General features: G+C 40.5%; 1 protein-coding gene across 4 annotated transcripts; it reads left to right on the top strand.

Annotated features, from left to right (window-relative positions):
* The first annotated feature begins 6,150 nt into the window (after positions 1 to 6,150).
* LOC148021723 (protein NDL1-like) lies at positions 6,151 to 9,106 on the top strand. Of its 4 annotated transcripts, none has more exons than XM_087697242.1 (12): positions 6,151 to 6,512; positions 6,691 to 6,773; positions 6,928 to 7,027; positions 7,137 to 7,234; positions 7,333 to 7,421; positions 7,519 to 7,579; positions 7,666 to 7,752; positions 7,841 to 7,918; positions 8,005 to 8,055; positions 8,179 to 8,234; positions 8,325 to 8,460; positions 8,605 to 9,106. In XM_087697242.1, the coding sequence occupies exons 2-12, from the start codon at positions 6,714 to 6,716 to the stop codon at positions 8,845 to 8,847; spliced, it is 1,059 nt and encodes a 352-aa protein (XP_087553368.1). In that variant the 5' UTR covers positions 6,151 to 6,512; positions 6,691 to 6,713; the 3' UTR covers positions 8,848 to 9,106. The 4 variants fall into 4 exon arrangements, with proteins under 4 accessions (XP_087553368.1, XP_087553366.1, XP_087553367.1 ...); XM_087697240.1 differs by having other exon boundaries at positions 6,151 to 6,586; XM_087697241.1 differs by having other exon boundaries at positions 6,151 to 6,595.
* The last annotated feature ends 6,156 nt before the right edge of the window (positions 9,107 to 15,262 follow it).

The raw sequence follows: 15,262 nt of genomic DNA, 5'->3' as shown, positions 1-15,262 counted from the left end.
TGGCCTTGTACGTATGGTACACATGGATTTACCTGTTCAAATAAGGGTCGGGTCATGCGTGATGTAGGTGGCAATGGCCCAACTATTCAATAAGGGTCAGGTCATGCGTGAGGTAGGTGGCAATGGCCCAACTATTCAATAAGGGTCAGGTCATGCATGAGATTGGTGGCAATGGCCATCGAACGCCACTCTTAAGGTAGCACCACACTCGCCTAAGACTAGAGTTTGTGGATGTCTTGCAAGTAAAATGAACATGGTATGACGTATTCTTTTTCATCCTTATCATATGAAAATAGGACTACATTTACCTTGAAAGTATAGTTAAGAGTTAAAATGATTGAGGTGAGTCGACTAAGCTGAGGTTAGGTGTGCATGGCCATGGCGCTTTACTTGGACTCCAAAAAAAATAAAAACCTAATGAGGTTCGTGGAGTATATCTAAAACTATTGATACTTCATGTACTTGAGGGAGTTATTATGACATGGCTCCAAATTATAAGTTACAATCTTCTTTCTCGTAAAGAGATCTCTATCTCTCCCTCCCTCCCTCCCTCGCTCTCTCTCTCTCTCTCTCCTCTCTCTCTCTCTCTCTCTCTCTCTCTCTCTCTCTCTCTCTCTCTCTCTCTCTCTCTCTCTCTCTCTCTCTCTCTCTCTCTCTCTCTCTCTCTCTCTCTCTCTCTCTCTCTCTCTCTCTCTCTCTCACACATCGGCATTAACTATTAGCGTAGGGTCCACTTAAATCAACACTTGCATGGGGAGGGTCCACTTAAATCACCTACATGGGGAGGGGCCATAAGACTAGGTGTGGCATGTCCCTCACTGAGTATACTAGACATTGTGACAACATTGAACGAAGAGTGAAGGTAGCGTGGTATGTTTTTTTGCCTACTTACTAAAATTGTGCCTATCTTAACTTGTTGGACTCTCAAAATTTGTAAATTGTTTAGGTGTGGACCAAGATAATAAAAAGTAAGCAAGTCAATAAGAGAGAATGAGAGAATGATCAAGAGGAGATGGAAAAAAGAACATAGTATGCCTATCTAACCAAAACCATAATGCTGGGCATTTCCCCCACCAAAGACACATCACATTTCACCTCCCTCCCAAGGTGACCATATTGAGTCGACATGACATGGTAGCCACCACCACCCTTGTGAACACTTCCTAAGAGAACATGTCCAAAGCAAACATGTTACCAAGCTATGGAATAATGAATTATATCATTATGTGTTGGAAATTTGTTATATATTATTATGCAAGTGTTTCTTTTTCCACCCTTGCTTTGAGAGCTCCATTATTTTGGAGGCTAATTCTTCATAAGAGAACACTAAGTAAGCATGAGGATGCAGTGTAAGAATGAGAAGGAGAAAGCTAATCAACCCTTGGATTTAGTCTTCAATTGAACCATTGGCAAGAGGGCACTCAATCAAACACAATATTGAGTACCAAAAAATAAGTACAAAGTAGATTGATTAATTAAGGAGCAAATACAAACATCATAATCAAATCCATGACTCCTGTTATGATACTAATCAAAATAATTCATCATGAATTTCCCCTACAAATGATCAATATTTCACCCCCTAGCTTTCATTAATATCATATTAACTTTCTATTATATATTTCCTAGGTTCCTATGTGGCCCTTCATCTTCTCTTTTTACCTTCCTAATCAACAATTTATGCATGTACCTCACTATGATGAAATCATCAATAGTGTTTGGGAAAACATGGTCTCCTACATAACCCATTTTTAATTCTCCCATTGGTGCTGTGTGCTCTTCCAATTATGTATAAGAGTAAAATTGAACACTCTTGCTATTAAATGACAAAAATTGACAATTAATGAATATTCTATTAGAAGTCATTCAAATGCTTGATTCTTAGTTACCCACCTATGCTCAAAGGTATCAATGTTTAAAAGCCCCCAAACAAGGAAAGGCCATGACAGGGATTGGACATTGATAGAGTTCCCAATTTAGATGCTGAAAGGGATCTAACCTTATAGACCATATGGATGTGGGATGACCAAAGTGACCTTGACCATTGCATAAAGTGGAAAATAGTTAATGAAAGTAGTAGAGTATACATCCAAGCCACCTTGGATCAAGTGGCAAGTTACTAAGTGCACCTTGTTCATGGGGTCCATAGTTGGCTTCAATTAGAGCAGAAGCCCTAACCAAGAGTAGGAACCCTCAACCTAGCATTGTAGACAACATTCTTTGGGGAATCCCAAATGTTAATATCAATGGCCACTTGTTCAATTTGCATGGGTGGTAAGTCTAGTTGAACCACCCATGTGCATCTATGATTGGTTGATCTCCAACATTATATATGGATAAGCAATGCTATCCTACAACATGACCACAACTATTTAGTACTCGTATCTTCTAATACAATTAGTCCTTCATCCAACATATATCTAGTTCATTATCAAAACTTGTAAGAGCACACAAGTGGACAGAGCCCTTACTATTAATTGTAGCAATCTTTCCTATTTTTTCTCGTACCTATGTGCACTATTCTCTTCCACATGCCATGTCTTCTTTTGTACTTAAAATCTTTGGTGCTTGTCCTAGGATCTTCTAATATGAAAAGGCTCTTGTGTCCTTAATAGAAAGAAAGGTTAATCAAACAACACATAGAAGTCCTAAAGAAGAGCAAGCAATGCTATTAGATAATACATGTAAGTACCAAAGAAGAGTAAGTAATGGATAGAGGTACTGAGATAAATCACTAACCAAAGAATAAGCTAGCTTTATTGTCATTATACTGCAGTGCTCATTTCCAAAGGAAAGCATACAAATGATTTGACACAAGCAAATCAATCATTTACTATTGATTCTCTTACCTTATCATTGATATAGGGATATCTTTCCACATCTATGTTCTTACTGGTGAAGTGCATGCTACCATAGCATGTCACATTGTCTCCTTAGATTACCTTAATGGCATCCTCCCATAGCATGCCACCTCATCTCCTCAAATCACCTTAATGGATACCATTCTAGGATATAGTTAAGATTAAGGTTCGTGTGTAATGTGTCACGTAATCAAACAACACGCATCATGATTGATAAACACATTTCCTTTCCAACATAAAAATTCTTTGAGGTATCAAGGTGGTGTTTTGAGCCATTAACCTCTTTGCAAACAGCCAATTGGAGGGTGGAAGTGTATGGTTGCTACTTCTATGATAAGATGTATTTGATAGTTAATTGAATGACAAACGACAATGTTCCATGCATACTAGTGAAGCTCTTATTCAACATGAACACTTCTGAAGCTTGGATTCAACATGCACACTTATGAAGCTTAGATTCAATTTTGTTTTGTCGTCCATGTGAGAAGGGTCTACTTTAAAGGGTCAATTTAGGTTGACATGGACAATTTGAGGAAAGTACTTTTTTCTTAAAACTGGATTAGGGATGTTTCAATGGTTCAACTTTACAAGTAGAGTAAAGGTGTAAGTGTATTATTTGCATCATGCTATGTGGAAGGCCTAATGTGTGATTCAACATTTTCCAAACCTCACACTCTAGGTAAACTCAATCATGAATTATGCCTTGGTACCAAGTAACTAACTCTAAGTAAATTCATTCCTAGCACATGACTTGATAATTCATTACGATGGATAAGCTCTAGAAATTAGTCCTCGATGGTGGTGTAATGAGAGATTTTAACTCGTATAATCAACTTACATTCATTTAAACAATCTCTAGAGAACTCATTCTTGGTGATACCCCACAACACATATGATAAACAGTCTATGAAAAACCCTACAACAACCCACTTTTTTGCAAAAGCCATATCTTGTTGGAGAAATGCATTTTGGAGAAACGGCCTACTTTCCCTCATTGTTTTGACATGATCTACAACTTTGCACAATAAAGTTTTTCTAAATCCTGGATGGATTTTGAGATATTCAACACAGACCTGTGCAAACTAGCTATTTACTACAGTGGAAAGCACTGAACTAGGGTAAGATGGAAGCACACATCTCTTAAGTGTAAGCACAACTTGTTGATTTGTTACAATTTAAGTGATACTAGTAGAACTCATAAAGCAAGCAAAAACAAGCTTCTCAACTTTATGTGTGATTTGTGACAATAGGATGAAACAAGAGGAGCGGGCATGAGCATGCTCTATAGTAGTTCCCAAGAGAAAATGACGAGAAAGCAACTTCATTGGATGTTAGTCGGCACATGGAAACTTTATATATAGTATTATTTTAGGCTCTATACAATATGTAGTGACATTCTTGGGTAGACATTGTTAGGGCATTTATTGAGGAGATTGACTTTCCCATGGTAATACTCAGAATCGAAGGTAATGGTAGCACATTAGGAATTTGATGCAATCATTGAAAACTCCACACTCTTTTGGCTCCTTGAATGAAGGTGTTGCATCCATCTGCAATAGTGAAACTTGAAATGGTTTGCACAAAGACAAGCTCAACGGGAGGAGAGAGAAGGTTCCATAAGCAATAAACTCAAACTTTTGATAAGAAACAAAGACAAGCTCAAGAACAGGCCAACACGCTCACAAAATGGATGCAATGTTTATACTATTTAGCATACAATCTAGGATGGAATAAAGTAATTAGTTGCTGCAAACCTCTTTTTCAGAAATGAACATATAATGAAAGACTTTGCAACATAAAGGTTAAATTTCAGTGCAATAAAAGATCTATGCAATTATTTCCCTTTCTTATATTATAATATATCTATATTATTATTTCTTAAAATGGAAAAAGTGTATAGAGGATCAAGGAAAGATAGAACAATTGTGACATGTAGCAGTGAATGCCACATGGAGCTTCACTTGTGCAAGTTTACCAAGTAGATTGCATTCTTGACGTGCTGAAGTTAGCCATACATTGTTAGTCCATGCTCTGATGTCTCTGTCAACTTATAGAATCTTATTTGGTTGAATATGTGTAGATATGACCTTATAATGCGTTGCTGTAGGTTAAAAAAGATTGCATGAAAGGATTTCATTTACTAAATGAATATAGTCTATATCTTGCAATAGTTGTGAAGTATGTCAATGGGACATTAGTACTTGCTATACTTGTTCGAAGTATAACAAGTAGATTGGGCTACATGTGGTGCCTTTTTGTATGCTCTTAGAGGACTTTCTCATTGTGAGTTTGCATTGGGAAAAAAAACACCTTATCTTGCCCAATCCCATAGAGAGCTTTGTAAGCAGAAAAAAGGAGACGTTTTTCACTTTAAAGCCTTCATGTGGGAAGTTTGGAGTAGGTACACACAAAAATAGGGGAAGATCTTCCTTTTTAGAAACTTTGTGCCAAACTCACGTGTCTCAAATATTGTGAATGCTTGCTCCTAGTCGAATTCTATCTTGTAACCTTGTGTATCTTATGGTTGCATGTAGGATGGCATACAAGTGCATGTTAATGCAAGTAGACCTAGTTGCATGAGAAAGTGTTGAGCCCTAATGTTTTTCATATGGGAGTGAAAGTCCTCTTAATCTTTGTTGAAAGTATAGCATACTAATCCACCGCTTTCATGTCATTGGAAGGAGCTAGTCCATACCATCTCTTAGTGAAAAGGAGACGACGACATCATCAACTCGTAGGTCATTGTATTGCAATTGGTATTATACTGTAAGTGTGGGAAGGTAGTTGGTTGATTGAGGTGATGATATGTTTGTGAGTGGTTTTCGAGAACCCTCCATGGGAACCCCCCTCTTACTGACTACAGGAGTCTAGTTAAGTAGTGGAGTGTGGCTATGTGTGACGAGGCTCTTAAAGTTGAGAAAAGTTTCAATTGTTTTCTTGTTTTGTTGATTGTTGATGCTGGCATAACCTAAGCAGTATGCTATATGGGGGGAAGGGGCGCTAGCGGAGGTGCGGAGGGTAGCAGGGTACAAAAAAGAAAAGGGTTGTCGGTGAGGGTGGCAGGCCATGTGGCTGAGGTGGCAGGACACGTAGGACGGGGGCATTGAATGGGGGGATGCCTGAGAGGGTCGCCAGCTTGACGCCACAATGGCCAAATGTGGAGGTGGGCCCTGGGGACCTCCAGAACTAGAGGGGGGGCAAGACAGGCAGCCGGCCGCTAGATTTGGCGGGGCTTTTTCTATTTGGCTTCCATTGAATGCCTTCCACCATCTCCCTTTCTCTCTCTCTCTTTCTGGCTCTCTCTTCTTCGTGTCTCTCTCTCTCTCTCTCTCTCTCCTGTGAGACATTGAAACGCCATTGCAAAGAAGGCACAGCAGCCAGCCTCTCCTTCCCTTTTCCCTAGACCTTGCTTGCCCCCGGGCTTCCTTTCTTGTCAGCCACTCACAGGAATAACACCTCCTCCACCCGGCCACCATCAATGCTCCCATCAATCCTTCCCTTTACTCCTCCTGCCGCTGTAATCGCCCCCTCCTTCGACTCCTCCTGCCCCAGCCTCCTCCGCCATTGCTCCCACACCAGCCGCGCGACCTCTCCCCCGAGCGGATTTATGGAACCTGTCCCCACCCCCAGGCGTACCACGGTGCCTTGAAGGTGACCGCTGGCTCGTCCAATCCATGATTATGCTCGCCGCCCTTTCCCTGAAACGCTCGCTTCCTCCCGCCATTGTACTGGAGGTCCCTTCTCGCAGTGTTTGCCTGCGTATTGCTGCGATGCTGCCGTGGCGTCTCATGTCTTTTACTCTTTTCTGATTATTCTCCCCGTTTCGCAGCGTTTCCTCTTCCCTCCAGCACAATGTGTGAACCGCATGCTGCGATCTCTGTCGACATTGATACAATACCATGGGGCGGAGAGGTACATTCTACCGTTTCTGCTAGATTGGCTCTCCATTATCATGTGGTGTTAGACTTTCAAATTGTTTCTCTGGATAATGTCTCTACAAGGGCCATTTATTACCAGTAGTTAGTTTGCACAACCTCTATCTAATGGCAGTTTTCCTCGTTGGCAGGAGCACATTGTGAAGACAAGCTTCGGTCCAATTTCTGTTTTTGTCTGTGGAGATCAACGCAAGCCGGCGCTCGTAACTTATCCAGACATCGCTTTAAATTGTAAACACAATTCTCGCCAAGCCTAGATTTCTCCTATTTGAAATGCTTCACCGTTCCATGGTGTGCTATTTATTGACCGTGGATTATCTTGCGTTCGTTCACATTTCAGATATGTCGTGCTTTCAAGGGCTGTTCTTTTACCCTGAGGCAGCATCTCTGCTGTTTCATCATTTCTGTATTTATCACATTGACGCTCCTGGACACGAGGTAGCAAACCGCTGTTTCCATGCAGTGTTCCGAATGTTGCAAATTAATGCAGTATGCGACAATGTTTCTCAATGTATCGTCGCTTGAATTGTACATAGTTGGGAGCAGCAGCCTTATCATCTGAAGAGCCAGCATTGAGCGCGGAGGATCTGGCGGATCAAATTGATGAAATACTGGATTATTTCGGGTATGTCTTGATGCATTTAATTGATCATACTCGCCTTTGGTTGCGTTATTGCATGCCAAGAAGAGTCTAATGGTACCTCAAAATGGTGTCAAGACAGTTTGCGAGAAGTGATCTGCATGGGGGTTTTGGCAGGAGCATATATTCTAACTTTATATGCTGTAAGTATGTGTAATCGCGCTGTCACATGGTAATGGGAAGGAATTTGTGACGGAGACAATACTCAATTGCGCTATTTCTATTGCAGACTAAATACAGAGATCGTGTTCTTGGGTTGATGCTTATTTCTCCACTGTGTCAAGCCCCAAGCTGGTCCGAATGGTTTTACAATAAGGTAGAAACCACTAGTGATCCAGTTTTGCTTGGAATTCAGCACAATGTCTATGCCCTTTTCTGATGACACGCCACGCCTGTTCGTGCAGTTAATGGTGAATCTCATGTACTTCTATGGGATGTGCAATGTGGTTAAAGAAACACTTATTCGACGTTACTTCAGTCAGGTAAAATAGCTACGTCTTCAATTAGATGTTTCCGAAATTTTACGTGAAGCTTCATAATCGTAAGCTTGACCTAGCGAGTTGTACAGGACTTGCGTGCCGTGGCATCTGAGTCGGACATCGTGCGAGCCTGCCGTAAGGTGGGTATATGTCTAACTTACGGGTTTACTTGGTAGTTGCCTACTTAATAAGCTTTTGAAATCTCTCGCAATTACAGCGTATGGTATGAACCACACGTTTACGATTTGCTCTCTATTGTTCAGTTATTGGATGAAAGGCAAAGCCGCAACGTCATGCGGTTTCTGCAAGCAATCCATGGGTGAGTCGGGGCGATTCCTTTGTAAAAGTATACGTGCTATCGGAGAGACCCTAGGGTTGAATGTCACGATGTTAACAAACGAATGTGCAGGAGAAAAGATCTCACGGAGAGCATAAGAAAGTTGAGATGTCGAACTCTGGTCTTTGTGGGCGATCAATCTCCTTTCCATCATGAAGCGATTCACATTAGCAAAGAGATGGATAGGCGTTACTGTGCCTTAGTGGAGGTACTCCTTGTGCTTTAATTTGCAGACCTATTAACGGAGATATTTCGCGCTACACGAAGACTTATTTAATGTATTTCACTGTCACCTACATTTCTCTCATCAGTCATCATCATTTGGGAATAATTCTACTCGGGTTGTTTGCAGGTCCAAGCCTGTGGGTCTCTGGTCACGGAGGAGCAGCCTCATGCGATGGTGATCCCAATGGAATACTTCCTCATGGGGTATGGCTTCTATAGGCCGCTTCAATACTCCTGTTACAGCTTATCATCATCACCAACGAGCCCTTTGAGCTCTCCTTGTATCTCCCCTGAGCTCCTATCCCCTGAAAGCCTGGGCTTGAAGCTGAAGCCTATCAGGACTCGTGTGGCCAGTGTCGAAGAATTTTAAGGGCAAGCACCTGTTCATTTCATAGTCTTCAAAAAGCTCCTGTCCAATATCCCTTTCTTCCATTTCCAATCACAAGTTTTCCCGCAATGTGACATGATGGAAGAACTTTAACCAAGACATAGAGGTGTAAAGGATTGCGATGTACATTGAGATTACCGGGCGAAAGATTAAACCATGCCCATACATCAGAAACAACAGAAAAGCAGAATAACGGTGGGTTATAGAACATGTTAATGCCAATGGTATTGTCTTTTGGTTTTGTAACGAGTCAAATGCAGTGGTTCTGAATCCTGATAAAGGAGAAGATGCACATTCTGTAATCCTTTTCTTTATCTGTGTCTAGTTTACAATTATAGTGCGCTTTTCTTTACTGTGAGAAGTTGGCAGATCAGGAATCAGGATTCAGGAGTAGGGCCAGATCCCAACGCAGGTGAACACGCGGATGCATCATGCATTATGCGGTGTTTCAAGCAGCTCGAGCTGGATGGAAGAGCCTGCAGACAGAACTGGAGTAAAGTCTATGGAGAGGTAGTTATTTCCTCACGCAAATAGAGCTGCAGTAAAAGTCTATGGAGAAGGTAGTTATTTCCTCACGAGATAATTTTGCCTGGAGAGGAGCATTCAAAGTGAAGGCTTCATAATTTTAATGAAGTTCATTTCTACGGAGCAGGTAGTTATCTCCTGACGAGATAGTATTACTGGAGTGATTCCGAGTGAAGCCTTCGAGGAGAAGACCTCGAAATTTAATGTAGTTAGTTTCTTAGTGACGCTCGATGGCAGATCCCATTGGGGACATGTCGTCTGTTGTCTGTCACGATAATTTTACCGAAGCAAAGCATTCAGGGGTGATGGAGCTCGCTAGGGAGCCGTCTTGGTTCGGTTAATACGAATAAAACCCACATTTCATAAGCCGGAAAGTCAGCCGAAAGTGAATGTATTGCTTCGCGTGGAATGCATGAAATGGATCAAGGCAGTTGCATTGCAATTATGCATTCACGACATTACTGGCCGCTGAGGTGCTATGCCGGAACACAACCGGCTGGAAAACGTTTGACAATACGTGCAGTGACTAGAATACGCATGTCGGTCATTGTGGGTGTGTGATATATACGCCAGATTAGTTCGATGTCAATTAATGAAGCTTTGTGTTTGATTAATTGGGGGCCGTCGCCTAATGGAAGGAGCTCGAACCTACAAGGGCATTCGTTACCCCACTGGAAAAACAAAATGTCCCTACTAGTATTCTTTCGTGAAAAAACATTTTTGGCTCAAATTTTTGTTGGGATTTTTGAATCGAATTACATGTATTTGCTATTCTTAAAACTAAGAAATTTTAAGAGTTTTACAGATTTAAAACCTTCTTTCAATTTTGAAGGTTTTTTAAAATTTGTTTGCAATTCACTTTTAAACATTAAGAATTGATTTTTAATGAACATTGGTCCCTACCAAATAGGATTTTCAAAGGCACTATGTGAAATAAAGGTTCATCTAGAGCATGTAGTTTAGTGAACATTGGTCCCTACCAAATAGGATTTTCAAAGGCACTATGTGAAATAAAGGTTCACCTAGAGCATGTAGTATTTGCTCTATTGTCAATGTCTTTAATGAGAGGGGTTTAATTAGTTTGTGCAAGAATTGATAGATGTCCAAATTTCTACGCATCAAATCTTGTTGCCAACAAACAGTACATCATTGCAAAAGTTAGTTCCATAGTGAAAAGATATTACAAGAACTATCAATTTGAAAGTGATGTATGATTGTGCACTCAACTTCTAAAGCACTACAGGCACACAAGCATTGAACAGTTACTCTTCCAATTTTTTGTACAAAGTTGGCTTTGATTCGAGTTGTATGAGATCTTTGTGCAACTCATCTATATGATAGCATAATGCTAGAATTACGTTACTAATCAGGTAGATCGATAATTTGTGATTAACCATACCATGCCAAAACTTGCAATCAACATTGATGAGATTCACCTTCAAAAATAAATTTATGTTGGTTTTGATTCAAATTGTAAGAGAACTTTGGGCAACTCATTTATATGATAATGTAATACTAGAATTACGTTACTAACCATATAGATCAATAATTGGTGATCAACCATGCCAAGCCAAAACTTGCAACCAACATTGATGAGATTAACCTTCAAAAATAAATCTATGTATTGTAGTTTATGGCAAATCAAGCTACTCCTTATTAGAAGCCATTGGAGATTTGTGATCCCATCTTGGAGTTAACAATGTAAATCCCTTGCCACAACCGTTTGTCTAAGCTCATGCCTTTAAAATCATGAGATGTTTGTGAAAATCAATGTCAATGCCTTTAAAAGCATGAGATGTTTGTGAAAATCAAAGTCATGTCATGTCCAAAATGAATATTCTATCAAAAAGTTACTAACACGAAGTGCCCTTTATTTTATATATGGATACGTGCTTGGGAGGAGCAACTTTTTGTCAAAATCCTTACTATATGTTAAGGGGAGGTCGGGGGTTGCTACCCGACCCCCCTTCCCTTTCGGCGGGGGTGCCACGCGTTGGCACCTCTGTCGCCTGCAACTCGCCCGCACCCTCGCTCGCCCGTTGCCCTCGCCTTGGCTTGCGTGGCCCACGTGGATCCTCGCCTCTGCCTGCGTTGAAGCCTCCTCGGCCTGCGTGGCGCCCGCCGCCTCCTCCTGCGAATCGGCTCCTCGAGCTCCTGCAGGCTGCGAGCATCGTCTGCCTCGACCACCTCGACTCAATGCCTTGACCTCCTTGACTTGCGTGGTGAAGCCTCTACCTCCTCGACTTGCGTGGCGAACGAATCGCACCCAGCCAACTCTATATAAAGAGCTGCTACGACTCCTCTGAGTATCTTTTGCTATTGTGCGCGTGCGACTCCTCCGAGTATCCATAATCCACGTCTGCCACCACTGTTGGGAGCGACTGCTGCAACTTCAGCGAGCGACTTCAGCAAGCGATTGCTTCTGCAGAGGTACCTCATTATCCTTTGCCTATTCATCATCATTTGAGTGCCACTACCAATTTTTTGCATGCCTCAAACACAATGATTCCAACACACACACACACACACACACACACACACACACACTCTCTCTCTCTCTCTCTCTCTCTCTCTCTCTCTCTCTCTCTTTGTGGCTCCATCCCCTTAAAAAATTCTATTGTGGAGTAGGGGTCTCTCCCTCTCTCTGCCGAAAACAAAGAAAACACACACACACACACACACACACACGTAGGTATACATCCTCACCTTCCCTTTCAATCACACACACACACACACACACACACACGTAGGTATACATACTCACCTTCCCTTTCAATGTGCCTTAAAAAAATATTTTATGTGTAGAGGCATCGTTTGAGTGCCGCATAAGATTGGAGTTAGGTTAGCTAGATCCATACATTAAAAAAATATTCTAGGTTTGGAGTCATTGTTTGAGTGCCACATAGGGTAGGAGTTAGGTTAGGTAGATTCGTAGATTAGTTACATCCATACTCAGCTCAACCTCCATATTTGAGTGCCACATAGGGTAGGAGTTAGGTTAGGTAGATTCGTATATTAGTTACATCCATACTCATCTCAACCTCCATATTTGAGTGCCACATAGGGTAGGAGTTAGGTTAGGTAGATTCGTACATTATAATGTAATAGAGGTATGGAGTCATCATTTGAGTGCCATATATTAAAAGAACGTAAAAAAATATTTTATGTGTAGAGGCATTGTTTGAGTGCCGCATAAGATTGGAGTTAGGTTAGCTAGATCCATATATTAAAAAAATATTCCAGGTTTGGAGTCATTGTTTGAGTGCCACATAGGGTAGGAGTTAGGTTAGGTAGATTCGTAGATTAGTTACATCCATACTCAGCTCAACCTCCATAGCACACACACACACACACACACACACACACACACACACACACACACACACACGTAGGTATACATACTCACCTTCCCTTTCAATGTGCCTTAAAAAAATATTTTATGTGTAGAGGCATTGTTTGAGTGCCGCATAAGATTGGAGTTAGGTTAGCTAGATCCATACATTAAAAAAATATTCTAGGTTTGGAGTCATTGTTTGAGTGCCACATAGGGTAGGAGTTAGGTTAGGTAGATTCGTAGATTAGTTACATCCATACTCAGCTCAACCTCCATATTTGAGTGCCACATAGGGTAGGAGTTAGGTTAGGTAGATTCTTACATTATAATGTAATAGAGGTATGGAGTCATCATTTGAGTGCCATATATTAAAAGAACGTAAATAAATATTTTATGTGTAGAGGCATTGTTTGAGTGCCGCATAAGATTGGAGTTAGGTTAGCTAGATCCATACATTAAAAAAATATTCTAGGTTTGGAGTCATTGTTTGAGTGCCACATAGGGTAGGAGTTAGGTTAGGTAGATTCGTAGATTAGTTACATCCATACTCAGCTCAACCTCCATATTTGAGTGCCACATAGGGTAGGAGTTAGGTTAGGTAGATTCGTAGATTAGTTACATCCATACTCAGCTCAACCTCCATATTTGAGTGCCACATAGGGTAGGAGTTAGGTTAGGTAGATTCGTAGATTAGTTACATCCATACTCAGCTCAACCTCCATAGCACACACACACACACACACACACACACACACACACACACACACACACACACACGTAGGTATACATACTCACCTTCCCTTTCAATGTGCCTAGAGAAAACTTAGCTTACACCAATTTTTTGCATGCCTCAAACACAATGATTCCAACACACACACACACCTTTTTTTTGTTTTTTGAAGATGGTCTTTGTTTTCAGCAGAGAGAGGGAGAGACCCCTACTCCACAATAGAATTTTTTAAGGGGGAGCCACAAAGAGAGAGAGAGAGAGAGAGAGAGAGAGAGAGAGAGAGAGAGAGAGAGAGAGAGAGAGAGAGAGAGTAGCTTGAGTGCAGCTTACCTGATCACTTTTTCTCCTTGCACCAACCTATCACTCACCTCAACCTCCTTGGTGAGTCCTTTTGTGTAATGGTAGCCATTTCTATAACTTTCTTAAATAGGTCAAAGTTCAAAATAGCAAATGCATCTTTCAAAACTAAAGATTCGTGCTACATTAAAGTGTTTTGATATGAAAGTGTGTTAATATTATTTTTTAATGTGTTTATGCGTGTTATTAATTAATGTATTATGTTTGTCATTACATTGTTAAGGTGTATTACTTGTTTTAAGTGTTTGATTAATTAATGTGTGTATGTGTTTTAGTATAAAAAATGTGTGATAACATTGTTATGTTTGTGTTAATAGTATGTATTCATATGTATATATGTGCTCATAATATTTTAATTAATATTTTGTTCATTTAAGTTGTAATCAATGCTTGAATACTTTAATCAACCTCCTTGGTGAGTCCTTTTGTGTAATGGTAGCAAATGCATCTTTGATAGCTAAACATTTGTGCTACATTAAAGTTGAATGGAATGTATAATAGGCATTTTAGCCCATGTGCAAGACCCAAACCCCCATGTGAAAAATGCTTGCATGGTTTCAAATTCTCTATGTTATCTTTACATCATAAGGATGATATTAGTGGTTCATATTGATCAAGTGCTATGACTTTTTTTTTTCCAAATAATAGACATTTTAGCCTAACCTAACTGGATTGTTTTCCTCTCCCTCTCTCTGCGTTTATTAATTAATGTGTTATGTGTGTCATTACATTGTTAAGGTGTATTACATGTTTTAAGTATTTGATTAATTAATGTGTACATGTGTTTTAGTATAAAAAATGTGTGATAACATTATTATGTTTGTGTTGATGTGTGTGTGTGTGTGTGTGTGTGTGTGTGTGATCTCTTAATACTTTGTGTAACCATGGCAGTATGGAGCATGCTGAAACATCTGATGCAAGAAACAATGTCCATGTACCAGACATTGTTTTGTGTACTCCCAATGCACGAATGAATGTGCGTAAAGCCAAAGACATGGCTAGGAGGAAGTCAGTACAGCGTGCCCTCAAACGTGTCAAAGGACACAACACTTCCGTTGTATCCCTAAAGATCCTGCATCGGTTAGATGCAATTGAGAAGCAAATCAAGAGTTTAAACAAATGTCAAAGAGCTTCAAACTCCTTCTGTCAAAAGTTTGGTGATCGCCTTCAAAGAATCGAAAAAATCCTAGCAGAAAAATATGAAGGAGGCTTGGCTGATGGGATAATGTTGCAAGACGAGATAGATGAAATAAAGGGATATATAGGAGAAATCTATGAGTTGGTTCGCAAGCACTGGCCAGGGTGTTCTTTGGAAGACCATGCAGAAAAGTTGCGAGACCTTGCTAAGAGCAATAATAGTATAGAGGATGGAGTGTGTGAATTACTGGCTCAAAGGAATGCAAGCGTGCTTGCACCTGAGAGCATTTGCCTCAATGTGCATGTCACTTCTC

This window comes from Lygodium microphyllum, chromosome 17, assembly GCF_053477565.2.
Source record: "Lygodium microphyllum isolate KBCC chromosome 17, Lygodium_microphyllum_v1.1.10, whole genome shotgun sequence".
NCBI lineage: Eukaryota > Viridiplantae > Streptophyta > Polypodiopsida > Schizaeales > Lygodiaceae > Lygodium > Lygodium microphyllum.
This window is presented reverse-complemented; position numbering and strand designations above follow the sequence as displayed.